Source organism: Lupinus angustifolius, chromosome LG14 (assembly GCF_001865875.1).
Source record: "Lupinus angustifolius cultivar Tanjil chromosome LG14, LupAngTanjil_v1.0, whole genome shotgun sequence".
In the NCBI taxonomy this organism is placed as follows: domain Eukaryota; kingdom Viridiplantae; phylum Streptophyta; class Magnoliopsida; order Fabales; family Fabaceae; genus Lupinus; species Lupinus angustifolius.
The window spans coordinates 9,998,084-10,023,268 of record NC_032022.1 but is presented as its reverse complement, the minus strand read 5'-3'; the positions used below and the strand labels follow the sequence as shown (position 1 = coordinate 10,023,268).

The window sequence follows — 25,185 nt, the reverse complement described above, 5'->3', positions numbered from 1 at the left end:
GTAATGCCTGCCAAAACTTTAGAAATTATTGTCATAGATATCAAAATTAGTACTTATTTGTTGGTTAATCCAATATTGGTATCATCTCATAATTATTTTAGTCATGTGTTGTACTTATCCAAGTCTATTTTAAATTTAATGGAAACCTTATTTTGATCAAGAGTTTTTCCTGAATTCAAATAGTAGATTCGGGGTCAGCATATGAGATATTAAACTTTCAACCTCAATGCAAACCAGATTTATATATGACAATATATTTTCCTAAAAAATTATGAGCATATATGTATGCATTAATAATATAAAGGTTTATTTATAGTAAGTGTATCATTCATTATTCATTTATATATGTATTAATAATATAAAGGTATATTGACAGTATAAAAACTTTTTTTGGTATTATATACATTTTTCTCGAAAATTATTAGGAAGAATACTAAGTGGATATAAGGAAACACGTATAAAACCATAGATAATATATTCCTCCCAATATTTATCATGAAGAGTGTTTTGTGATGTCCTTTCTGAGTATTTTGGTTTCAAGCATCTAAAAACAACATGCGTATTCTCCGAAACTACTATTCCTCCTTCCATTGTTTCTCTACATTCACCAATAATCCATCATCTCATTACAGGAAACAAATCTCACTCGCCAATCTCTTTCAAAGGTTTGGTTTTCCCACTTCCAACTTTCACCAATTCTTCTCTCTCAATCATCGTTTTCTCTTGAATTCCAATTTACACGACTTAGAAAAATCCCTCTCCATTCTCTTATCCTTCAAAATTCCCCAGAATTTTCTAGTTTCTCTAATACGTGATTGCCCCAGTGTGTTGGAACACCAGTTTCTCAAGAATTGGGAACTGTGTTTCCAGAAAATTAGGGTTTTTAACCCTTCCCCGTTGATGATGGTAAATTTCATGCAATGTTCTAAAAGGTTTGAGTTAGACCCAGTTGATATCTCGAAAAAAGTTGAGAATTTTAAGGGTTTAGGGTTTTCTGATTCTGCAATGGCTATGCTTTTTGAGGGATTTCCCACTGCTATTGCGATGAGTGAAAGGGAAGTTGTTTCTGTGATTGAGTTTCTTGTGGAGTTTGGGATCCCCAGGGATGAGATTGATCGAGTTGTTCGTTATTATCCAAGGGTTTTAGGGTTTGGTGTTGAAGATAGGCTCAAACCATTGATTCATGAATTGAGGGGTTTAGGATTTTCAGGCCGCGAAGTTAGAAAAGAGATAGTTAGGGATCCGAGGATTCTTGGAATGGAAGTAGGGGAATTTTCGCGGTGTTTGCAGTTGTTGCAGAGTTTGAAGTGCAGAGAAGCGATCAAAGAGAGGATAATTGGAGAAGGTGGTATGCTAAGGGCTTGTTTTGAAGTGAAACTGAGAGTAGATTGCTTATGTGGTCATGGATTGATTCGTAGAGATGCTTTAAAGGTATTGTGGAAAGAGCCGAGATTGGTTACTTATGATTTGGAGAATATTGAGAAGAAGATCGAGTTTTTAGTGCAGAGGATGAAGTATAGTGTTGACTGTTTGCCTCATGTTCCTGAATATTTGGGTGTGAATTTGGAAAAGCAGATTGTGCCTAGATATACTGTGATTGAGTATTTGATAGCGAAAGGTGCAATTGGTCATGAGGTTGGATTGAAGGACCTGATCAAGCCAAGTAGGCTTAGGTTTTACAATCTTTATGTTAAGCCTTATCCAGAATGTGAAAAAATGTACGGAAGATTTTCTGCAGCCCTTGAAGTTAAAAGCAAGCATCCGGCTGGACTCTGGAAACTCTTCAAACCACAGAAGTTCACTGAAACTGATGAAGATGTGAAGAATATGAAGTCCTTCATGGAATTATTGGTCTAGTTGTCTGATCTCTATATATTGTTAGTTGGATGCAATTTGTGGAGTCAGATTAGTTGTCATACTTTGCATTAATATTCAGATTTTTTTTGCTGGTTATGGAGCTGGAGACATAATCCGTTTTGCGGATAATGTAGCATTCCCTGCTAACCCTTGGCATATTATTAAGAAATGGATACATATTCAACAAGCTATGATGAATAACTTTTTATCTAACTTTAGGGGTTAACTTCATTTTCTTTTTACCCTAATGATATCAATGATGGCATTGCAAGAAATTCTGCAGCATACTGCTTCTAGTTTCGATGGTTACAGTATTCCTTTTTTGATTTGAGTAAATGAAGTCAAAGACTTGTACCATTCTGAATCATTCAACAAAACACATACTTCATGCTCCATCTACTTGCATTAGTACTATTTCGGTGGTGTCAGATCAAGGTCGTTCAATTTCTTAAATCAAGTGTGACTACGATGTTTTCCTGAGTTTCTGGGGTGAAAACACCCGGCATAGATTTACAGGCTATATCTATGTTGCTTTGACCCATAATTGATTCAACCCCTTCATGGATAATGAGAATCTTAGAATTGGAGAACAAATTTGACCTCAACTTCTCCAGGCTATTGAACAATCAAGGATTTCGATTGTTTTTTTTCCGGAAAATTATGCAGATTCCACTTGTCGTGTTCTGATTAACTTATTGCTCAAATGTATGGAGGAAAATAACCAACTTGTCTTTCCAATCTTCTACAAAGTGGACCCTTCAGATGTATGACATCATAGAAACGGTTATAGTGAAAGCCATGACCCGAGCATGAAAATAGGTTCAAAAATGACTCCGACAGTGCTCAACAGGATTATGGACCTTGACACTCTGCATGTTTGTGACCTTGGCACTAAATCATTTGCTAAAGCAGAATTGATCTGATATGCTCGGTACTTGTTAGAGAGATTAGAACTTTGCTGCAGTGCCCTTGAAATACTACTTTGACTCACATATTCAAAATGCCTTGGCCAATATTGGCTATGGTGATAATGTAGTTTGTAGTTTTCTGTCTAATTGCTCCTGCATTTTTTCTTTTTGATGGGGTTGCCTTTCCCATAATGATTTTGTAACTTGTATTTGGGCCTTTGGTTCCAAAGTTATCCTTTACACTTGTCCAAATAGCTCATATGGCAGCAAGGAAGCAGTACACTGTCATGTCATATCGTGATACACCATCGCCAATCAGACCGTATTGGCCATCATGAACGTGTATTTAGACGTGGACGTGGACTGACTCACGACCGTGCATCATACAGTTGTTGAGAGGAGTTGGTGATCCACGGCCAGACCATGTTGTGTCCCATAGTCGTGGATGGACATATGTCTGTATAATATCAAATTTTGGTTTATGGGATTGGAATGATGTAAAGGATTAGACCTTTCACTATTAACATGTGATATTTTCTTCTCTTATAAACAACTATTGCTATATGATATGATGGGTTTTTACCTTAATTAATCAACTAACCCAAAGCTGAAATTTCTTTCATTTTCTTTGTATTTGCAATATTATTCATAGGTCACCCGAAAATCAGGAACCAAGCTTATACTAATACGTTACAACTATTATAATGACCATTGTACATCGATTTTTGTTTGTATTTTACCAGTCATATCTACATCATTTTGATGATTAATATACAGCTAAGATGGCATGCAATGATAAAAGTGAATTATTTTATCTTTTATTTTAACTTTTTATATCTTCATCAAAATGAGGGATTCAATTGATGAAAAAAATTATGCGTACTCCATGAACGTTCAAGAAACAACCAATAGCCTTGAACACACTTTGTTGAGTTCTTGAAAAATGATTTCATGGATTTGATAAAATAGAGTGCATACTAGTTTATGGGCTGAAAATTTCTGCAGCATTTGTGGGAAAATAATTCAAAAGTTCTCACTTCCCCAGTTTTATGTAAGTATGTCTCCATATCAGAGCATATTTGTTGTCCTACAATTTGTGATATTTCATGTGCCATTAAGTATGATTGATTGAAAAATGTAATTGAATTAAAATTTTAATTATTAAGTATTTTTCTAACCAACTACAACTAACGGCACAACACAAATTGTGAGAGAGAAGAAGTACTCCCTCATTTATCCATTACTCCCTCATTTATCCATTGAAATTCAGCAATTACCCAAACTTCCAAATCTGTTTCTTAAAAACATCAACAATAGACTTGGTAGCGAAGCTATCATATCCTACACCTCACTTCACCCACCTTTTTCAATGAAGATGTGACCTTACCCGCTCACTTGGTATGGTCAAATTATTATTAAGCTCAAATACGGTTAGGTTTTGTTGGGTCTAGGGTTGGATTCCAGTTCAAAAATTAGACTCAATCAATATTTAGGATTAGATAAAGAATAAATATGAACTGGACGTCCTGTCCCATGATCACTTTAATGACATATTTTAGTTGAAAATATCATTAATTCTCTATTTTTTCATTCATATATACATGATTAACAATCATTTTATATATCAAACTAAATATCTATAATAACAAAAGATATTCAGAAGACTTTATCTAAAATAAATATGTATTATATTTAACCGGGTCTATGGTCGGGTTTGTTGGGTTTGGGCTCCCTTCATACGTGGAGAAAGACCCAATTGGGAAAAACTCACTTGTCTCACTTAATCTAATTGATAGGGGTCAGATGAGGCGGGCAAAGAAATCAGTTTATGCAAAAAAGAAGCAATAGAAAAGTGAGAGAGAAGTTGAAAGAACTCAACCCGCAGGAACTCAGAGCAGATGCAGGAGATTTGCGACTGCGTCTTCGTTCACTGTTGGATCAGACTAAAATTTGGACAGAAGGTTAACAACTTATAGTACTTCATTATGAACGGTTGGATCAGTGAGACAACGTCCGAGGTGGTACAAAACGAGCCAAAATAATGGTTGTTTTTCTGGTTTTTTCTGCAACTTTGTGTTCTCATTTTCAAGCTTGTTGCTCTATTGTATGCTGTATTGTTGAGCATGTTTTATGCTGTATTTTGAAGATACTCTTGTATTCCTATTTTGATTATAGTAGAGCTTGATTGACTAGCTTGTGCCCGTGGTTTTTACTTCTCACATTGGAAATGTTTTCCACATTAAAATTCTAGTGTCCCTTATGTGTTCTTAGTTACTGCATTATTTGTTATTGCTCCTCATAGATTCTAGCAAGTTGGGGAAATTATTATCCACTACATATACTATGTTAGAGTTTTCATTGTTATTGTGTTGAATTTCTCATTAGAGTTGTATAAGAGTTCTTTGGGGTTTGAGGTTATTTGACTTGCTTGAATGATGGGGGCAAATACACATTGAATGATATGTTTGAATGATACTAACTATCACTTGTGAAAAGGAAAAATGAAAGATTTATTATTTGTGAAGAATTTGTATATTCCTGTGTTTGCTACTGAGAAGCCAGAGTCCAAGTCTGATGAAGATTAGAGTTTTCAACATTAACAAGTTTGTGGGTTCATTCGGAAATATGTAGAAGACAATGTCTAAAATCACATTGCTAATGAGGAAAATGCAAAATCTTTATGGAATAAAATTGAATCTTTATATGCTTCTAAATTAGTGAATAATAAATTATACTTGTCGAATTCCTTGATGAATTTGAGGTACAAGGAGGGAGCTTCTATTTCGGATCACTTGAATGATTTTCAAGGGGTCCTTGATCAATTATCAGGAATGGGTATCAAGTTTGATGATGAAGTGATAGGACTATGGCTACTGAATACTCTACCAGATTCTTGGGAAACATTTCGAGATTCAATTACAAAGTCAGCCCATGATGGTATTGTCTCTTTGGAGAGTATAAAATGAAGTATTCTTAATGAGGAGATGAGAAGGAGGGCACGTGGTACTTCATCTCATTCTGAGGTGTTTGTCACTAAAAACAATGGGATAAGTCATAGAAAGGAACCGAAAGGCAATAAAGAAAAGGGAAGAAGTAAGTCCAAGTCCAGATACAAGAATGTGGAGTGTCACTATTGTCACAAAGCAAGTCGCATACAGAAGAATTGTTTTCAATGGAAAATGGACAACAAAGACAAGAAGGGAAAACAGAACGAGAAGAATCATGGTGATGATGATCGTGTTACTACTCTGCCACTTGTGACGATCTTATTATTCTTCGTGACCGAGATTCAGTTAACGTTGTATAGGATGAGAGTATGTGGATAATTGATAGTGGTGCTACACTGCATGTTACAACAAGGAAGGAGTTCTTCACATCTTACACTTCTGATGATTTTGGAGTGTTGAAGATGGGTAAGGATGGTGTGTCAAGGGTAGTTGGTATTGGTGATATTTGTTTGCATACCAACATGGGAGTGAAGTTGTTGCTGAGAGGAGTTAAACATGCTCCAGATGTTTGTTTCAATTTGATCTCTATGCAGATATTTGATGATGGTGGTTATGATAATCATTTTGGTTCTGAAAAATGGAAACTCACTAGAGGTAACTTGGTTGTGGCTAGATGGGAGAAAATTTCTAAATTGTATTGGACAAAATCTTTGGTTGCTAAAGAAAGTGTGAATACTATGGATATTGAGGCTTCTTTGTGGCACCGCAGACTTAGTCATATTAGTGAAAAAAAGGTTGAATTGTTTAGCCAAAAAGGATGTACTTTTAGGATTGAAGAATGCAAAGTTGGATAAATATTCTCATTGCATGGCTGGTAAGCAAACCAGAGTTGCTTGAATTGGTGTTTATGATGTTTGTGGTCCATTGAAGGTAAAGTCATTTGGTAGTGCACTTTACTTTGTTACTTTTATCGATAATTGTTCATGGAAGCTTTGGGTCTATGCTTTGAAGACAAAGGACCAGGTGCTTGAAAAGTTCAAACAATTTCATATTTTGGTTGAGAGACATTCTAACAAGAAGCTGAAATGCATTCGTACTGACAATGATGGTGAGTATTGTGGACCATTTGATATTTACTGCAAGCAGGAAGATATTAGACATGAAAAGACTTAGGTTGAAAGAACTTTGGTTGAAAGAGTTAGGTGCATGCTTTCTGAAGCAAAATTACCTAAACATTTCTGGGGTGAGGCTTTATACACGACAGTACATGTTATTAATCTTAGTCCCACAGTTGCTCTGAATACTGAGGTGCCAGACAAGATTTGGTTTGGCAAGAATGTCAGTTTTGATCATTTGTGAGTCTTCGGTTGCAAGACATTTGTGCATGTCCAAAGTATGAAAGGTCCAAGTTGGATGAAAAGACAAGGCAATGCATCTTTATCGGTTATAGCGAAGATGAATTTGCTACAGGTTGTATGATCCCGTTGAGAAAAAGGTTGTTAGAAGCTGTGATGTGAAGTTCATGGAAGGTCAAACCATTGAAGACATTGATAAGATGAAGAAGACTACACCCGAGGGAGATAGTAGATTTTCTGATATTGATCCATTTTGGATGCTTATACATGATATGGATATAGTGGAGAATAACATTCAAAATGGTGAGCAACATGATTATGTTGGTGAGCAACATGATTATGTTGGTGAGCAACATGATTATGTTGGTGAGCAACATGATTATGTTGGTGAGCAACATGATTATGTTGGTGAGCAACATGATTATGTTGGTGAGCAACATGATTATGTTGGTGAGCAACATGATTATGTTGGTGATCAACAACTTGGAGATGAGTTAGATTTTTCCATTGATATTGGTGAAGATGAACATGATATATCATAAGATGAGAATCTTGGTGATGCTCCTGAACCACCTCAAGTTCAACTTCGGATATCTATTAGGTAGAGGAAACCATATATCAGGTATCATTTTGATGACTATGTTGTTGTGATAGATGGAGGAGAACCTGAATATTATCATGAGGCCATGGAGAATGAAGAAAAGAAGAAGTGGTTGGATACAATGCAAGAGGAAAGGAAGTCCTTGCATAATAATCACACTTTTGATTTGGTCAAATTGCCAAAAGGGAAGAAGGATTTGGAAAACAGGTGGATTTACAAGGTGAAGCAAGAAAGTAATTATACATCTCCAAGGTATAAAGTCAGATTGGTGGTTAAAGGTTTCAAATAGAGAAATGATGTTAATTTTAGTGAGAGTTTTTCTCTTGTGGTAAAGATGCCATCCATTAGAATTGTATTGAGTTTGACTACTATTCTTGATTTGGAGGTAGAGCAAGTGAATGTAAAAACTGTTTCCTTCATGATGATTTGAAAGAAGAGATTTATATAAACAACCTTATGGTTTTCTTGTTGAAGGGAAAGAAGACTATGTGTAGGCTGAAAAAGAGTCTATATGGTTTGAAGCAGGCTCCATGACAATGGTACAAGAAGTTTGAGTCTGTTATGTGTGAGCAAGGCTACAAGAAGATTACTTCTGATCATTGTGTCTTGATTAGAAAGTTTGTTGATGATGATTTCATCATCCTGTTATTGTATGTTGATGACATGCTTATTGTTGGGAAAAATATTTCCATGATTGACAGGTTAAAGAAGCAACTAGGCAAGTCATTTGCCATGAAAGACATGAGAGCTTCTAAGCAGATTCTTGGTATAAGAATCATGTGAGATAGGCAAGAAAAGAAACTTTGAATGTCACAGGAACACTATATTAAGAGAGTGTTACAAAAGTTCCGGATGGAAAATGCTAAGGCGGTAAGCACTCCTCTTGCTACTCATTTTAAGTTGAGTGTTAAACGGTGTCCTTCAAATGAAGCTGAAAAATCAGATATATAATGAGTTCCTTATGCATCTGTTGTAGGCAGTTTGATGTACGCAATGGTGTGTAGAAGACAAGATATTACACATGTTGTTAGTACAATTAGTAGATTTCTGTCAAATCCAGGTAGAGAGCATTAGAATGCTGTGAAATGGATTTTGAGGTATCTCTGTAGTACTGATAGTTTAAGGCTTTGTTTTGGAGGTGATAAACCTACTCTCGTGGGCTATACTGATTCTGATATGGCTGGAGACATTGATTCCAGAAAGTCCACTTCAGACTACTTGATTAAGTTTGGAGGAGGAGCTATGGCATGACAATCTAGGTTGCAAAAGTGCGTTGTATTGTCCACTATTGAGACAATGTTTATTGCCATTACAGAAGCACACAAAGAGTTGCTTTGGGTGAAGAAATTTTTGCAGGAGCTTAGTTTTGTCCAAGACAAATACTTGTTATTTTGTGATAGTCAAAGTGCAATTCATCTTGGGGAGAATTCAACTTTTCATTCTAGGTCCAAACACATTGATGTGAGGTATCATTGGATACATGATGTTTTGAATGCTAGTTTTTTGGAATTGACTAAGGTTCATACAGATAATAATGATGCTGATATGATGACTAAGGCCTTAACAAGGTGGAAGTTTGAAACTTGTTGTGAGATCGTCAGTTTGACGATTCTCTCCACATAGTTGTGAGGGGAATATTTGTAGGGTTTGGGCTCCCTTTCTATGTGGAGAAAGACCCAATTTGGTAAATTCCACTTAACCTAATTGATAGGGGTCAGATGAGGCAAGTAGAGAAATCAGTTTATGCAAAAAAGATGCAATAGAAAAGTAAGAGAGAAGTTGAAAGAACTCAACCCATAGGGACTCAGAGCAATTGTGGGAGATTTGCGACTGCGTCTTCGTTCATCGTTGGATCGGACTGAAATTTGGACAGCATGTTCACAATTTATAGTACTTCATTCTGAACTGTGGGATCGGTGAGATGATGTCCGAGGTGGTAAAAAATGAGCCAAAACAATGGCTGTTTTTTTCTGCAACTTTGTGTTCTCATTTTCAAGCTTGTTGCTTTATTGTATGTTGTATTGTTGAGCACATTTGGTGATGTATTTTAAAGACACTCTTGAATTCCTATTTTGATTATAGTGAAGCTTAATTGACTGGTTTGTACCCGTGGTTTTTACTTCTCACATTGGGAAGGTTTTCCACGTTAAAATTCTAGTGTCCCTTACTGCATTATTTGTTATTGCCCCTCATAAATTCTAACAAGTTGAGAAAATTACTATCCGCTGCATATACTCTCATCAACAAATTGGTAGATGATAAATTTTCTGAAACATGATATAGGTTCAATATCTATTTGGTGTAAAATTACACCACAAATTATACAGAGAAAATAAAAAAAAAATGTTATAGCAACGAGAGGATCACACATAAAAATTAATAAAAATTGATAAAATTTGAATGATGAGATTTCCAAAATTATTAGTCTTCATATTAAGGCTTAACTATTATTTTGGTCTCTGAAAGATTACTGATTTTTTTATTTTGGTCAATGTATTTTGTTTCCAATTTCAATACTTATATATTCCAAAATTTTGGTTGTAATTAATATAGTAATAATCAATAAGGCATTATCTAGTGACATAAGATATTGTGAGATTCCTAAAATACTAAAATGTAAGAGTTCGATTCATGTGAGTGATATTTATTAAGATAGACAATCACAAACTTTGAAATAGATTAATTCCTTACCCAATAATAAAATACGTTTGGTAGTATAAAAAAAATGTATGTGATAACAACTTAAATTAATGAAGAAAAATAAAATGGATATATTAAAGATTAAAGAGAATCACTTTTTGTTTGGGTTGGGCTTGAATTGATTGTTAATTATTCTGCTTGGACTTACACAGTGTTATTTGCAAACTAAACCCTATATATCCTCCACAACACAACCAGCACCGCCTTGGTTCTTTCTGTCTTTCATTAACCAAAGTTAAGGTAAAGACTGAAGAATCAACCTCTTGTGTTATTATTGGCACAGATTACACTGAAGAATGGATAAAGTATTTTTAGGTATGCCAGGAGCATGGGCTCAAGATTATACTGAACCGTCTGATCCTTACACTAATAAAATTGGAGGCATCCCTGTAAGTTATTCATTATTTTCCACTCATTTTTTTTATATATGTTATGAACTGTTACTTACATTGTTTACAATTAATACACAGGATTGGCCTCTTCCAAATGATTCTGTAAATGTTGATTTGCTCTGCTGTGATGTTTGTTCTACTAAACTATGTCATATTGCTCAGCTTTATGCTCCTATATCGATTCAATCTCATCACTTACAAGAACGTTTTCTTTACATTTTTGCTTGTCTCACACCAACTTGTGCAACCACTTCCAAAAGGTTTTTTTTTATTCTATTTTTTCAATTTCCCCAAATCCCTTTTCTTTATAAGAGCCACATATATGGAAGGAAGTGAATAAGTGAGAATAATGGTTATTGTGAGGAATGAAAATAATTTATATAGATTATTATATTTTATTTGAATTGTTAAGATTAAAAGATAAGTGAATATTTTTATTTGATTATGTGATCAACTTTTAATCTTAACAATATGATTGTATGATGATCCAAATATTTTGGTCCCACAACTTCTAGACGAAAGTTGTTCTCACTTGAGTCACTATATGAGATGTATGGAAGGCATTGCGTAACAAGTAATAATCTCGCCATAAAGAAATCTCATAAAATTTAATGCAGAAGTGATTGGATTATATAAGTGTTGTATAATTAACTACTAATTTACACATCATTAGCCTAAGAAATCTCATGTGGCCTTTTGTAGTTGGCGGGTTCTCCGAGTTCAGAAGATTCCTGAACAGACCAGTGTCCAGGATGAAGCCTTTGCAACTGAGTCATCAAGTGGGATTCAGAATAACAGTTTGTTGGAAGATTTGAATGATGAGAATGAGGATGATATGGATTTGGAGGAACTAGGCAAGGCACTGTTCGAAGCTGGTACTTTGGCTTCCAAGACTAAGACCAAGAAAAAGAAAACACCCAAAAAGCGCCAAGACAAAGTCCCTGCATCTTCAAATGGAAGAGTGGCTGTAGTTGATACTAAATTTCCAGGTAACTAATGGTGCCATGACAAAGTTCATAGTCTTTTTGTCTTTGTTTTGCTACTTTTTTCTTGGAAAAGTCCACTTGCAAAGATTTTTCACGTACTATTTACACCCTTGATTTATGCGTAAATTAGTTGGGATCAATGTGTAATTTATGGTGGCTGAAGATATTAGGTGATGTATAAATAACTACTGTTTGATTTACCACATACTACATGCTGATCACATCAATTAATGTTTCTATTCAGCACATAATACATGTCAATGACTGCATATTTACACATGAATTACAATGTATGTAAATAGTGTGTGATAAAAAGTGTGCAAATGATCCAACTCCTTTTTCTTTTAAACAATATAATAATGGAAAATGAATGATGCACACCTTTATTATATTTTACTTGTTTGGGTAAAAAGGAAGGAATAGCATTTACCGGTGAGTGTGTTTTACTTGGTTTGTGCTTAAAAGAAAAAGAAGTGTGAGGGTGTACAATGAAAATGGTGTTTAAGTATCATTAGTGCATTACTGATTTTACTGAATACTAGTGTCGTACAGACCATAATGTGACAATGTCAAGTCTTTTAGGTAGCCTAAATCGTCCCTTTTTGCTTTAATTATGTGAAAGACATTTACTTTTGTAAAAGAGAATGTATAATATGTCAGAATGTAAAATGATCTAATATGAAAAATGTTAGTGAATTTTAGTTAAGATTAAACAGAATTATGTTTGTTGACATGAGATGTCTGCATGATGACTCCCTTATGTCAAATAATTCATGTGAGTTGTATTCTCTTTCACTAAATGGTTGTGTAAAGTGAGCCTTCCCTCTTCTTTCGATTTATGTTTTTCGGATAGCTGAACTAGTAATCATGATGCATTATGAATTGTTGTAATTTTTGGTTTACTGGTTGTTTGCACTTGCAGTGATGCCTTGTTTTTATATATACACACAAGAAGAGCCATCTTCAGGGGATCTTAGTTCTATGTGTTCCAACTACTCATCACTTTCTATTAAGGAGAATGGGACTGAAGTTGAGGATCATTCACAAACCGAAGAAACATGGGAAAAGGAACACTATGAATATGATAAAGCTTTGATGGCTGATAGAACATACCTGAAGTTTAAGAAACGATTAGATGCAAATCCTGAGCAATGTTTAAGGTATGTAACAAAAGACACTTTGGAGTTACTCTTGAGTTAAATGTACCTGCCCTACCCTTGGCATGTAATCTGGTCTCAATTCTTAGAAATTGAAAGAATTATAGGGAATAGAGCAAAAACACCATGATGATAAGATTAGCCAATAGTTTCAACTGAAGAGTGTATGATTCTGATGTAGCATGTTAAGTAGAACAACCTTTACCAGAGATATATAATTTCTTTGCAGCCATTTTACTGATTGGCAGTTGCAATAGTTGTACCTGGGCTTTAAGAACGTGCAATACTAGTTTTATAAAGCCACTCGAGGATATTTTGACACGTCCACTTATCATTGTTTCATGCTAACATTCTATCAATTATTTATTGTTTTATGTAGCATCCAATATTTCCTTCTATCTGATTCATTTTCTCCTCTCTTTTTCCCTCTGTGTAGATATTCATATGGTGGGAAGCCAATTTTAGCTGCAGCTGTTGAATTAGACCCTGGTAGGTGCAGGCTCTGTGGCAAACCAAGGCAATTTGAGATGCAATTAATGCCTCCATTGCTGTACTTTCTACAGGAAGCGCTTGATGATGACCGAAGACAGATGGTGGAAAACTGGGATTGGATGACTCTTATTGTATACACTTGTTCCGAGGTTGGTATTCTGCCATTTCAGATTGATCTAGATATAACTATTCTTTGCCTTTTACTAGTGTGACAAATAAGAAAGATCTGTAGCGTGTCTCACTAGTTATACCACCTCAAAATGCATACTTTGTAGGAATGAGACATTTAGGTTGAGTTTTGTTAGATAGAGTTAAAGAAAAGAGAAAAGAGGGAGAGATAAGTAGAAGAGAAATGAGAAATTTTTCTCATTTGATTGAGAGGGGAGAAAGAAGGGAGAGAGGAAAAAAGTGGGTGGGCCCATAAAATTTCTTTCTCTCCACTTATGAGGAGAAAGTGAGAAGAGAAAGAGAGACTTTACCCGAACAATGATCTGTTGTCCCAAACTATGTCACAAACCATATCAATTGAAAATGTTAATTTAAATTATAATAAAATTTATAATTTAAAATTATAACATTTATTTTTATATTAATAATAAAACAACATTTTCTTGTCTCTTCTTTATTCTAGAGATATTTTTATAATTTGAACCACAACATCATCACTTTTTTCTCATTTTCTATCCAACCAAACAAAAGAGAAAAAGAAGAAAATATTTCTTTCTATTCATTTTCTCTCATTCTTTTTTTTTTATATAAAGCAAAGGTGCTAACACACACCCAAAATATATTGAACGGTAACCGAAGTACAAGGGGAAGCCATAAAGGTTACAAATTACGGAACCGATAGTTAGGAAGCAAATTCTTATTTCTATTGAAATCATCATATAAGAAGGTAGGCATGCTATTCCACCAAGAGTCAATTTTAGAGTTTACTCCAAATGTGGCTAGCTTATCAGCACAAGCATTGCCTTGTCTATAAATATGGCTAACTATAGATTGCATAGAATTCATAAGCTGCCGACACTTGTTCATGAAGTTACTTAACCGCCAAGGAACCGGCTTGGAACCCTGAAAAATGTCCACCACCACTTTTGAATCACACTCCAACCAAATTGATCTCCAACCTTTAGAACGAGCTATTGCTACAGCCAATATTGCTGCAAGCAACTCGACATAAATCGAGTTCTAAATGTTAAAGTACGAGGCAAAACACCCCATGAATTCCCCATTACTATTCCTGAAAATCCCCCCTCCCCTCCTGCATGGCCTGGACAACCCTGAGCAGCACCGTCCGAGTTGACTTTCACCCAACCGAAAGAAAGAGCCTTCCATAAGACCTCAATGATTGAGGGAGCCTTGCTATAGTTGCCTTTTATTTCGAAAGCTCTCAGCAAATTGAACGCAGTCAGGGAGTTTTTGGCATACTGTTTGCTAAAGTTTCTAGTGAATGCAATGTCTACTCTAATTCTTGTCATCACTTGAGCTAGGCTGATTTCAATATCATTAAATCTAGTTTTATTTCTACAGAACCATATGGTAGAGATTGCATTAAGAATACAAGCAACCATCACTTCCTTTGCCAAAGGACTCCAGCTATCTGAGATAAGCAAGATATTGGAGATAGAAGAAGAGTCCAAATTACAACCAATTTGAGCCCCAAGCCCGCCCCAGATTGCCTTAGCAAAACCGCACATGAAGAAGATATGGTCAGATGACTCGTCACTGTCCCTGCATAAATTGCAAATTGAGCCCATAGCTAAGCCTTTAAGTGCTCATCAGTAGGCATTTTGTTGTTGTATAACCTCCAACCGACAAAAGATTTGGTTGGTGGTATTGCAATCGATCAAATTGCCTTGCACCAATTTTGTTGAGCAGCCATAGGTTTGGTGAAGAGATATGCCTCTTTCATGGAGAGAATTCCATTAGTAGAGTGAATCCAAGCCAACTTGTCTAACTGATTGCTATTAGAAATTAACATTATAGTAATGAGTTGCACACCTCCGGATGGAACCTAGATTGCCAAGAAGGAATTATCCAAGAAGACTCTTGAATGAAGTCAGCCACCCTTGCCATTAGAGATGAAGAAATTTGATCAGGGATGTTAAGGTACTCCACCAGAGGATATCCAATCCATTTGTCCATCCAGTAGTTGATTGTTTTACCATTCTCAACCAACCAAATTGACTTATCAAGGACCAACTGCCAAAACTTTTTGATACCTGGCCAAACAGAAGATTTAATATAAGAAGCATAGGACCCCTTACAGAATCTGTCCCTAAAAAACACAGCCCAATCATTGTTGGAAGATTTCATTTCCCAAGCCAGTTTTAGAATTGCAGCATGATTCATGGCTTTAATTGATTGGCTGGTCAAATGTAAGCATGAAAGCTATACACTAGCATACTGTGAATGATAGATTTGACGAGCTCAACCCTGTCCATGATAGATAGGATTGAGCCTTTCCATTTAGACAGTTTGTTCACTATTTTATCAACAATTGGTTGCAAATGAGTGGCTTTAGGCTTTCCTTTAAACAAGTGAACTCCCAGATAATTGAATGGCAACTGACCTGCACCAAATCCCAACCAATTTTTGAGATTGGTCATTTTCCTTGCTGAAGCTTGAGTAGTGTAGAACTTGCACTTGCTAAGGTTTAGACACTGACCTGAAATGTTAGCATAGTCAATGAATAAATCTTTTAGAGCTATCAACTGCTTTTTAATACCTTTGTAAAATATCAAGATGTCATCTGCATAAAGCACATGACTTAGGGTGTTGATTCTAGGACCATATATTGTGCTAATTTTCCCTTGCTGATGCAATTTAAGAGATACCTCTGTTGAGGACATCCTCTGCAAGGCAAAACAATAAGGGAGATAGAGGATCTCCTTGCCTCACACCTCTCTTGCAGCTGAAGAACCCCACAGATTGGCCATTGACAGATATAGACAGCTTAGTAGAGTTAAGGATAACCCTTATCTAGTTTATGAAAGCGGCATGGAAGCCAAATGCCTCAAGAATGTCCAAAAGGAATTTCCAGTCAATTGTGTCAAAGGCTTTTTTGATATCCAACTTGATTGCTAGATTACCACCAAAGGCTTTGTGATCAAGGAGATTTACTGCTTCAGATGCAAGACTAATGCAATCATGAATATGTCTCTCCTTGATGAAACCTCTCTAGTTAATGGAAATAATTTTTGGAGCAATTTTAGCTAGCCTGTCAGCTAGAACTTTTGTGATAACTTTAAACTGAAAGTTAGCCAAAGCAATTGGCCTGAAATCCTCAACTTTATCAGTACCAGGGAATTTAGGGATAAGAACCACATTATTGGAGTTTAGGTTTGGAAGAATCCAGCCCTGTGTGAAGAATTGCAAAACAGAGTTGCAAACATCCTTGCCTATAATATCCCAGAACTCTTGAAAGAAGCAACCACCAAATCCATCAGGACTAGAGGCTCCCTTTCCAGTCATTGCAAAAACATCAGCTTTAATCTCTTCATTCAAAGGAGTGCTAGCCATCATTAAGTTGTCACCCTCAGAAACTAATCTTTGAATTACAAGGTTGATTAGATTAGAGTGTTGAATGTTGTTATGAGTAGCATATAAATTATGAAAATAGTCCAACACATGATTAGCATGTCCCTGTTGCTCAAGAATGATGTTATCCCTATCTCTCAGTATAGTCAAGGATTTAGTAGCATGCCTTATTTTAGCAATCTTGTGGAAGTAGCTAGTGTTTCTATCACCACTTAATTGCCAATTCACCCTAGATTTTTCCTTCCAAAACTCTTCCTCTGCTTTTAAGGCTACTGAGAGTTCCTCTTGTGCCACTTCTTCCTGAGCCATAAGATCGTCAGTCAGACCATTATCATTAGTGCATAACTGAATGTCTTTGACTAGAGCCATAGCATTTTGCACTCTTAGATGAATGTTACCAAAGACCTCCTTGTTCCAAACTCTTAGGACAGTTTTTAGAGTCTTTAGTTTAGTAGTCAGGATATACATAGGGCACCCCACCACTCTGATATTCCAATGATCCTCCACCACCTTATGTAGAGTGGGGTGCTGCAGCCACATTTTATGAAACCTAAACTGCGTCTTATGAGAAGTCAAACCATTAAAACATGTAATCATCAAAGGGTGATAATCAGAAGTAGACCTGGGCAAAGTGAAGCAGGTCGAGTAGTTCCACTTAGAGAGCCAACTGTCATTGCAAAGAGCTCTATCTAATCTCTTCTCAATGTGAGTCACACCTCTCCTTTTATTTGACCAAGTGATCTCAACTCCTCTGGTGACAATGTGATTAAGATTCCCCGCCTCAGAGAATGACTTGAATTCCTCACAAGATATTCTATTAGGTAAGGATGAGCCTCTGCACTCATTGGCACCAAACACAACATTGAAATCCCCTAAACAACACCAAAGCCTATGGAAAGAATCTATTAAAGATAAGATTTCAGACCACAAATCTCTACGAATCAAGTACTGAGTGTGAGCATAGACAACAGAGACAAAGACCTTTTTATTCTCCACATCCAAAGATATGGATATATGTTGAGAGGAGTTATAGATGATGGTTGGATTAAGATCAGAATGACATAGACCCGAAATATTGGGCAGCAAACTCCCTCTATCATTCACTACAAAGAGCTTTAAATTTAAAGCATACCAAAAAAGAGGACTTATTTCTGGTCTATTTTCCAAGCAGAACTTTTTCAACACAAGTTTAGTCTTCAAGTTACCTAATCCTCTACAGTTCTAGTAGAGGAGCTTCATTTAGAAACATTGATATAACCACCCCTTCGGGTAAACTGAACTTTTTCATGACTATGATTCTGTCTCAACTTCTTTTTTTGAGATTTCGAGAGGACTTTTGTGAACTCTTCAACTAAGTGAACTCTTCTTCAGGAATAGCCTTTGGAGTTCTCCCTAAGTGGTTCACCTTTTTCGATCTAAGAGCATCATTTGCTGAGTCTTTGTTGTTTCTCCTACAAGTAGATTCCAGATGACCAATGGAATGACAAACATTGCAGAAACTTGGAAGATTTTCGTATTCAATATACACAAAAAAGGCAAAACCTTCCATTTCCACTAAAATCTGATTAGGCAGATTGCCTTTAAGATCCAAATCCACTAAAATCCTAGCAAAATGCCCAAAGGATATAGAGGTAGTTGCCTCATCGAGTGATATCGGTGTCCCCAATCCCTCAACTATTGAAAACAAAATTTTAGCGCTCCAATATTCAAGAGGGAGTCCCAAAATCCTAGCCCAACACTGAGAGTGTGAAATCTTTTGAAGACTGAGGTTGAAATCAGGAGTCCATAACGACAATCTTAGGAGACCATGCTTCAAGCTCCAGGAACCCACCGCGCAAACTATTCTCATATCCTCAACCGAAGAAAAGGAAAATTCATAAAAGCCTCGTCCCAATGAAACCATGTTCCACTTATCAATCATGTTCCAAAGTGAAGCAATTTTTGCCTTCAGCTCCGAAAACTTGAGAGGCTTGTCTCCCTTTGAAAGAATGATTCTCTCGTGAAGATGAGATTTACACCTCTGAATGCCAACTTGATATTCCTCCTCTGGGATTTTGATGGCAACTTGAAAGACAAGGTCGTGGGAGTTAGGAGATTGAAATATCATTTGAAGCTTTGAGAGCTTGCACGAAGGATATCTTCTCCTTGACTCCCGTTTTTTCTCCTCACTTGGTCTTTTTTCGACCGTAGAGGAGCCTACCAGATTAGCCAAGAAATTCCATGGAATCATTGTTGTGTTTGTAGTGGGATTCATCATTGCAGATCCAAGAAAGGTGGAGTCTCATACCCTAGCAGAGCAACACATGGCAACCCCTCGCCTACCAAAAGTCAAAATATAGGCGCAAGAGAAGCAATAAGTCAAAAATATGAGGGACTAAAATGAGTATTTACTCTAAAGAAAATAAGGCAAGGTGCTTTTATCATGTACCTTTCTCTCATTCTTCTCTTATACCAAACATCACATAAATCTAGTCTATTTCCCATCTTTCTCTTTCTCACCTTTTTTCTTTTTCGCCTATTTCCCTCTTCTTATTTTCTCTTGTCAACCAAACAAAGCCTTAGGATTTCTGAGTTTCTCTCTGTAGTTTTACATTCTATTCAAAAGTGCATATCCATGTGTATATATTATTGGTACATGATAAGAGCACCATACCTTATTTTCTTTAGAGTAAATACCCATTTTAGTCCCTCATATTTTTCGACCTTACCAATTTAGTCCTTCAAAAAAGAAAAAACCTAAAATGGTGCCAAAAATTTCAAATGTGGATCAAATTAGTCTTTTTTAGCATGTTTTATAACACTTGGTAGGGACTAATTTGACCAACATTTGGAATTTTTAAGGACCATTTTAAGTCTTTTCTTTTTTGAGTGATTAAACTAGTGATGTCGAAAAATATGAGACTAAAATGGTTATTTACTCTTTTCTTTATTATCAATAAATGCTCAAAAGTTTAAAAGATTCAGCCTCTTCATCTTCTATTCCAAAATTTAAACAGCTTTGTCAACTGTGTTTCATTGCGTTGTAGCTGAAAAAAGGTAACTTTTAAATTGGTCACATGTCGTAGTAACTTGTACAATCATGAAAATGGTGTTTCTCTACTTCATAGCTGTAGTTGCTATATTTCTTCCTTCAAAGTTCAAACATAAGCAATTTCTAGTTTTCATTTAAATATCTTTATAGCATCTCATTGAATGGGAGTATACATGTTTTGCTTTGTATGTAGCAATTTGACCAAAATGTTCTCTTAATTTTATCTAAACTATGTACAACTGTAAACAAGAATTATAGGTCTTAAGCGATTTTTCTCTTATTTATTTAATGAAAGGATGTTGGGTTAAAGTCTTTGTACAGAATAATGAATGCATCTTGTTAACTATCTTTTTGTGCCTGTTATTTTCTAATGTCTTGATTTTCTCAGAGTTGCTACGAAGAGAATGAGCAAACAAAGCCCAATAGTAAGGGTTGGATTGTAGCATTGGAAGCAGCTGTGGCTCAATATGAAGAATCCTTGCCTATGCAGATTGGTTATTTCTCATAATCAATATTAGTTTCCTTTTTGCCATGTAATACAATAAAATAGTGTTACTTCAGTATATTGTTGACATTTTCAATGGGCACTTTATAAAAGTATCGACCATGTATCATTGAACAAATATCCCCTTCCATTGAGAAAAGCCTCTAAAATGAATGAATCAATGGACACTAATACAAGAGGAACATGATATTTAAACAAGCATATAACTTAATTTCATGATGAATACATGAGTGTAATATAGCCATGACTAATTACCAAATACAGATATCTTCAAAGATTAAGATATGAGCGCTTTGTTCTGGTCTCAGCACTTGTTTCTGAGGAGTCAGAAAAAGAAAACCTCGGGAAGCTATAGTTTTCCGAAATTGAAACCGGTGGTTGATGATAAAGTGTGGGTGGTGGAGTGACACTGCTTTGAGCTGGAAGGGGCGGGAGCGTGTTATACTTGTAAGGATCACTGCTTCTACTGCTGTAATCAACAATGAACTTTGTAAAGGGTGCCATGAAACTAACTAAAAAAAACAATTAACCAATGATGCTGAACTGTTAAGGAACAAGTATGCATATATTTAGAAGTGATTTAAAATTATTGTAGAAACTTGTGACAACCACACCACAAAAGCTTAGCTTTTTAGTTGGAGAGCCCAAGGCCTTATAAACCTTACATTAGAATTCCATACTTCAAATGTGGGATTCAAGTCCCATACCTTGCATTGAGAACAAAATATGTTGTCTCAAATCATGTCCCAAATTTTGTTTCGTACTAATGAAAACATGTTATATAAATTAAAAAATTTAAATATACATTAATTTTTCTATTTTTATTTTATTGTCATTAGTGCGGGATGTAATTTAAGATATGATTTGGAACAACAATTTTTTGTTCTGCAATTCGAGCCTAACACTACAACTACCATTGTAATTAGATTTATGCATAAGTCTTTCCAAAGCTGAAAAATAGGACCAACAAAGGATCACCAACTCATTCCATCTAAAAAACTGAGACAAATTTATGATAATAGCACTGCAACATGCCAGCATAAAAATGATTCCAAAGCCGAGCAGAACATACCTTGAATTATAAGAATGATCATCTTCATCAATCAAAGTATCATCTATACGCTGGGAATTTCTCTGAACTGGAGAGACAGACCACATTGGTGCTGGTATCTCATCTGAGAAATATCTTCTCCTGATCAACTAAAAAGAGTTGCAGAGAAACTTAAATGATGACCCATACTCTAAAGAAATGATAAAGAAATCAAAGACCATACTTACCATGTGGAAAAATTTCATCAACCCTTCCTTGTCATACCTTGATTCTTTTGCAGCCTATTGATGTCCAACATTCATGTCACAAATAGTACATGAAAAATGTATTGGATAGCTAAAATAAATATTTTTTACTGCCTAACATATTTTCCTAAAATGAGGATAAACAATCCTCCAAACAGAGACTACTGAGTTATCCCAACCTTCTCCAAATGCTCATAGTCTAACATCTTTTCTAGACTATGAGTTATCCCAACCTTCTCCTAATACTCATATTCCTATTTTTTACTTCTCCTAATGCTCATATTTTCTAGACTATAAGTTATCCCAACCTTCTCCTAATGTTTAGTGTGTTCACTTATACAATTTCTCATATCTGCTACATTGGTTTTATTCTCTTGTTAACATTTTACTGCCTAACATTCACTCTCAAATAACATTGTGGGTCCTATAGTTGTGCGGTAAATTTTCCCTTAAGTTTGAATGTCACATTTCTATCACACATAACATTTGATGCACTCCATCAATTAAACCTACCTTACCTATGTGTGTTTGTTGTTATACATAGTCAGTCCTAAGCCCAGATAAAATATGAAAGTTGTTAGGTAGTCGACAACCAATGTAGAACTTTGTCAAATCTTTATAATATGATCACCGATGAGTTTTAATAAATTACAAATAAATGGAAAATCAGGCTTAACCCTCTCATTGATTTTGGAAGTGGATTAAAGCTGAGTGTTATTCTTACACAACAAAAGGTAGAAGACAACAAATAGAAATTTGTGAATACATGTCATCCGTAATCCATAGTATTAGAAACCTTAGGGGATGTTTGTTTCTAGGTATGAAATCATATTCATCTGAATATCATTCCAGGGAATCCTATTATTAGGAGTGGAAGTAGAATATTATCTTATGCTTAGAAAGTTAAATATAAATAGCACTACACAGCAAAATTAGTTCAGATACTTACTGCAATAAGACCTCCACTGCCAGGAAAATTCTCATACAGAGGAAGCTCCTCACTGGAAGGAAGCAAACCTTGCTTCTCAACCCATTGACGTGCAACATCAACGATATTCCCACTGCTTCCTTGTGTACCTTCTTTTGCAGAAATATCAGATTTGTTACCGATAAGAATATACGGAACAGGAAGGCCGCCAGGGCCACCAGATCTTGAAGGGGCTGAAAATGTCCCAGTTGCAGCAATTTCAGCTGCCCATTTATGCAAGCTGGTCTTAGTTCTTCTCTGTGAAAGATCGTGAACAAAGATAACACCTGCAAATGAAATTCAGGCAGAATCCAGAATTAAAATATCATACAAAGAACTTTTGAATATGTAGTTGCTGTTAAGGCTTCATTAATTACAACCAAATCTTAATTGTAAGAAAGTTCTGTATCCAAATGCAATTAAAGGAGGGAAGCAATTATAAAACATATAAGTAAAAGGATGTGAAACTAAATGACATTTAAACAGGCAAATTTATCTTTTAACTTCTTATGAAGACTAAATGAATTAATGCTAAAAAATTTAATAATATGTACGACCTGACAAAAGGAAACAAAGATACAGCAAGCAACTTCAATCTTTTTCCTAATTTATTTATGCTTACTTAGAAATCTTGTTCCTTATTTCACAATTATTACATTCAATATGCACACCTCAGAAATGTTCACACAATTGTACATTTAAAGATATAAATAAAATACAAGCTCGACTACTCACCGTTAATCTGTGAATAAAACAGAGAGCGGCAATCTTTGTACCGATCATGTCCTGATACATCCCAGAGTTCAACAAAGAAATCTCTATCTGAATCACCTTTAAGGCTATTTGATGAGCTGGAAGAATTTCCATAAGTAATGTGCTGGAAAAAGGAAACATGAGGATTTCGTGAAGTCTTGAACTACAACAACGAGAAAACATTTCTTATGTAATTGGAGAATGATAGTTTTTACCTTCACACCAACTGTACAACCGATTGTCTGCGAAGGGCGAGAGATGGAAGAACCTTTAATGATCAGGTTGACTAGAGAAGTTTTCCCAACACCTGAAAATGTGACATATTGTTTTAGAGGTTTTTCTTTCTGGTATGGCTCTGTCACATAGCTTATAGTTTTTCTTATTTCTCTTATCATCAAATATATATATATATATATTACTGCTGACCTCAAATAGTGGAATTAAGGTTTGGTTATTGTTTTTTATATTATATAAAGGACAACCCGATGCAAGATGCTCACACCTAGTGGGTCTGAGAATTGAAGATATACACAATCTTATTTTTGCAAGCAAAGAGGTTGTTTACGCACATCTACCGGCATATTATATCCCAAGCTAAAAAACTGATTATAGAGGGGAAAGGGGGGGATTCAGGCAAGGGATAAAATGCTCAGGAAAACCATTCTTTTAATCATTTACCTACCGTTCTTTTATAGTCAAATATATATTTCTAGAAAGAAAGCAGAGAAAGTACAGCTAAAACGAGGATAAGCAATCCTCCAAAAGAGAAATCAAAAGCATAAGATTATGTACATCTACCCGACTCAAACTCTTGTGCACCGGGCCAGTCATTCATCATTGATAATGCCTATCATTTATGGTAAAACTTCATTTATGTCATTTTTCTTTTAATTTCACATGTTTTCCTTAGTTCCAGAAATGTACTAAACCATGGACTCGTTTGATGCATTAAAGCACCAATGTTAACAAAACCAAACTTGAGAAAGTGTAAACAATGAGAGATAAATATGATTGGTACCTACCTGAGTCACCAACAACGAGGACTCTGATCTGGCCACAGAGGGACCCACTGTCACGCTCGCTCCAGAACATAATCACCCTCTTAACTCCAAACACAGTTCAACCAAAAAAGAAAAGAAAAGAGCGATGAGGTTGCTAACTTAATATTGAAATAAATGTTATTATTACAATTTACGCATTTCTGAAGCTAGAAAGCAATAAAAGGTGAAGCGGGTATAAGAGAGAAAGAGATTGATTAAAATGGAAAATGCAAAATCATTTCATTTCATTTGGATGAGGGAAGGAAGAAGAAGAGGACGATCGCGCCACAAAGTTGGATGCAATCTCGCGCTATTCATCCGTGTAAACCACGCTACTACAAAGCAACTGAACTCGCCCTCTATCCTTATTATTTATATTCATTTTTATTTTTGGAAATATTAAAATTTGTCCTTTGGGTTAAAAGTTGAGAAATTTTGTCGGTGCCTTTGCAAAGGATGCCCTTGACGTAGACGTTCTACGATCTCTCTATTTTTTGGTAAGTAAAAGATTTTCTACACCCTGCATTCCATTCGCACCGGTGATAACTTTTATGTATTTAAATGACGAATTAGTGTTATGGTCAAATAACATGGGTTATAACCTATTATATTAAATAAATAAAAAATTACAACAAAAGTTTAGAATACAATTTAATA

The 25,185-nt window shown here is 35.5% G+C and overlaps 3 protein-coding genes across 5 annotated transcripts; 2 read left to right on the top strand and 1 right to left on the bottom strand.

Moving 5' to 3' along the window:
• LOC109326058 (transcription termination factor MTERF15, mitochondrial) lies at positions 486 to 2,224 on the top strand. The gene is made up of 2 exons (XM_019558703.1): positions 486 to 1,887; positions 2,108 to 2,224. Exon 1 carries the CDS (start codon positions 556 to 558, stop codon positions 1,855 to 1,857), a length of 1,302 nt encoding a protein of 433 aa, XP_019414248.1. The 5' UTR covers positions 486 to 555; the 3' UTR covers positions 1,858 to 1,887; positions 2,108 to 2,224.
• Positions 10,565 to 20,583, top strand: LOC109327108 (programmed cell death protein 2-like). Its single transcript, XM_019560144.1, has 6 exons — positions 10,565 to 10,758; positions 10,840 to 11,021; positions 11,464 to 11,750; positions 12,670 to 12,907; positions 13,341 to 13,545; positions 20,356 to 20,583. Exons 1-6 carry the CDS (start codon positions 10,666 to 10,668, stop codon positions 20,473 to 20,475), a joined length of 1,125 nt encoding a protein of 374 aa, XP_019415689.1. The 5' UTR covers positions 10,565 to 10,665; the 3' UTR covers positions 20,476 to 20,583.
• On the bottom strand, positions 20,582 to 24,935 carry LOC109327110 (uncharacterized GTP-binding protein At5g64813-like). Of its 3 annotated transcripts, XM_019560146.1 has the most exons (8): positions 24,822 to 24,935; positions 24,511 to 24,589; positions 23,704 to 23,795; positions 23,471 to 23,612; positions 22,718 to 23,022; positions 21,751 to 21,804; positions 21,545 to 21,672; positions 20,582 to 20,941 (listed from the first exon to the last, which is right to left on the bottom strand). In XM_019560146.1, the coding sequence occupies exons 2-8, from the start codon at positions 24,578 to 24,580 to the stop codon at positions 20,743 to 20,745; spliced, it is 990 nt and encodes a 329-aa protein (XP_019415691.1). In that variant the 5' UTR covers positions 24,581 to 24,589; positions 24,822 to 24,935; the 3' UTR covers positions 20,582 to 20,742. The 3 variants fall into 3 exon arrangements, with proteins under 3 accessions (XP_019415691.1, XP_019415690.1, XP_019415692.1); XM_019560145.1 differs by lacking the exon at positions 24,822 to 24,935 and having other exon boundaries at positions 24,511 to 24,739; XM_019560147.1 differs by lacking the exon at positions 24,822 to 24,935 and having other exon boundaries at positions 20,582 to 20,938; positions 24,511 to 24,739.

Bases quoted from the DNA above. Each gene is read 5' to 3' on its own strand.
- LOC109327108 (XM_019560144.1), top strand. From the start codon at position 10,666: ATGGATAAAGTATTTTTAGGTATGCCAGGAGCATGGGCTCAAGATTAT. The intron at 10,759-10,839 runs GTAAGTTATTCA...ATTAATACACAG, and splicing joins ATAAAATTGGAGGCATCCCT to GATTGGCCTCTTCCAAATGA. The intron at 13,546-20,355 runs GTTGGTATTCTG...TGATTTTCTCAG, and splicing joins TTGTATACACTTGTTCCGAG to AGTTGCTACGAAGAGAATGA.
- LOC109327110 (XM_019560146.1), bottom strand. From the start codon at position 24,580: ATGTTCTGGAGCGAGCGTGACAGTGGGTCCCTCTGTGGCCAGATCAGA. The intron at 23,613-23,703 runs GTAAAAACTATC...TCCTTTTTCCAG, and splicing joins GTTGTACAGTTGGTGTGAAG to CACATTACTTATGGAAATTC. The intron at 21,805-22,717 runs GTAAGTATCTGA...GGACATCAATAG, and splicing joins GCAGTGGAGGTCTTATTGCA to GCTGCAAAAGAATCAAGGTA.
- LOC109326058 (XM_019558703.1), top strand. From the start codon at position 556: ATGCGTATTCTCCGAAACTACTATTCCTCCTTCCATTGTTTCTCTACA.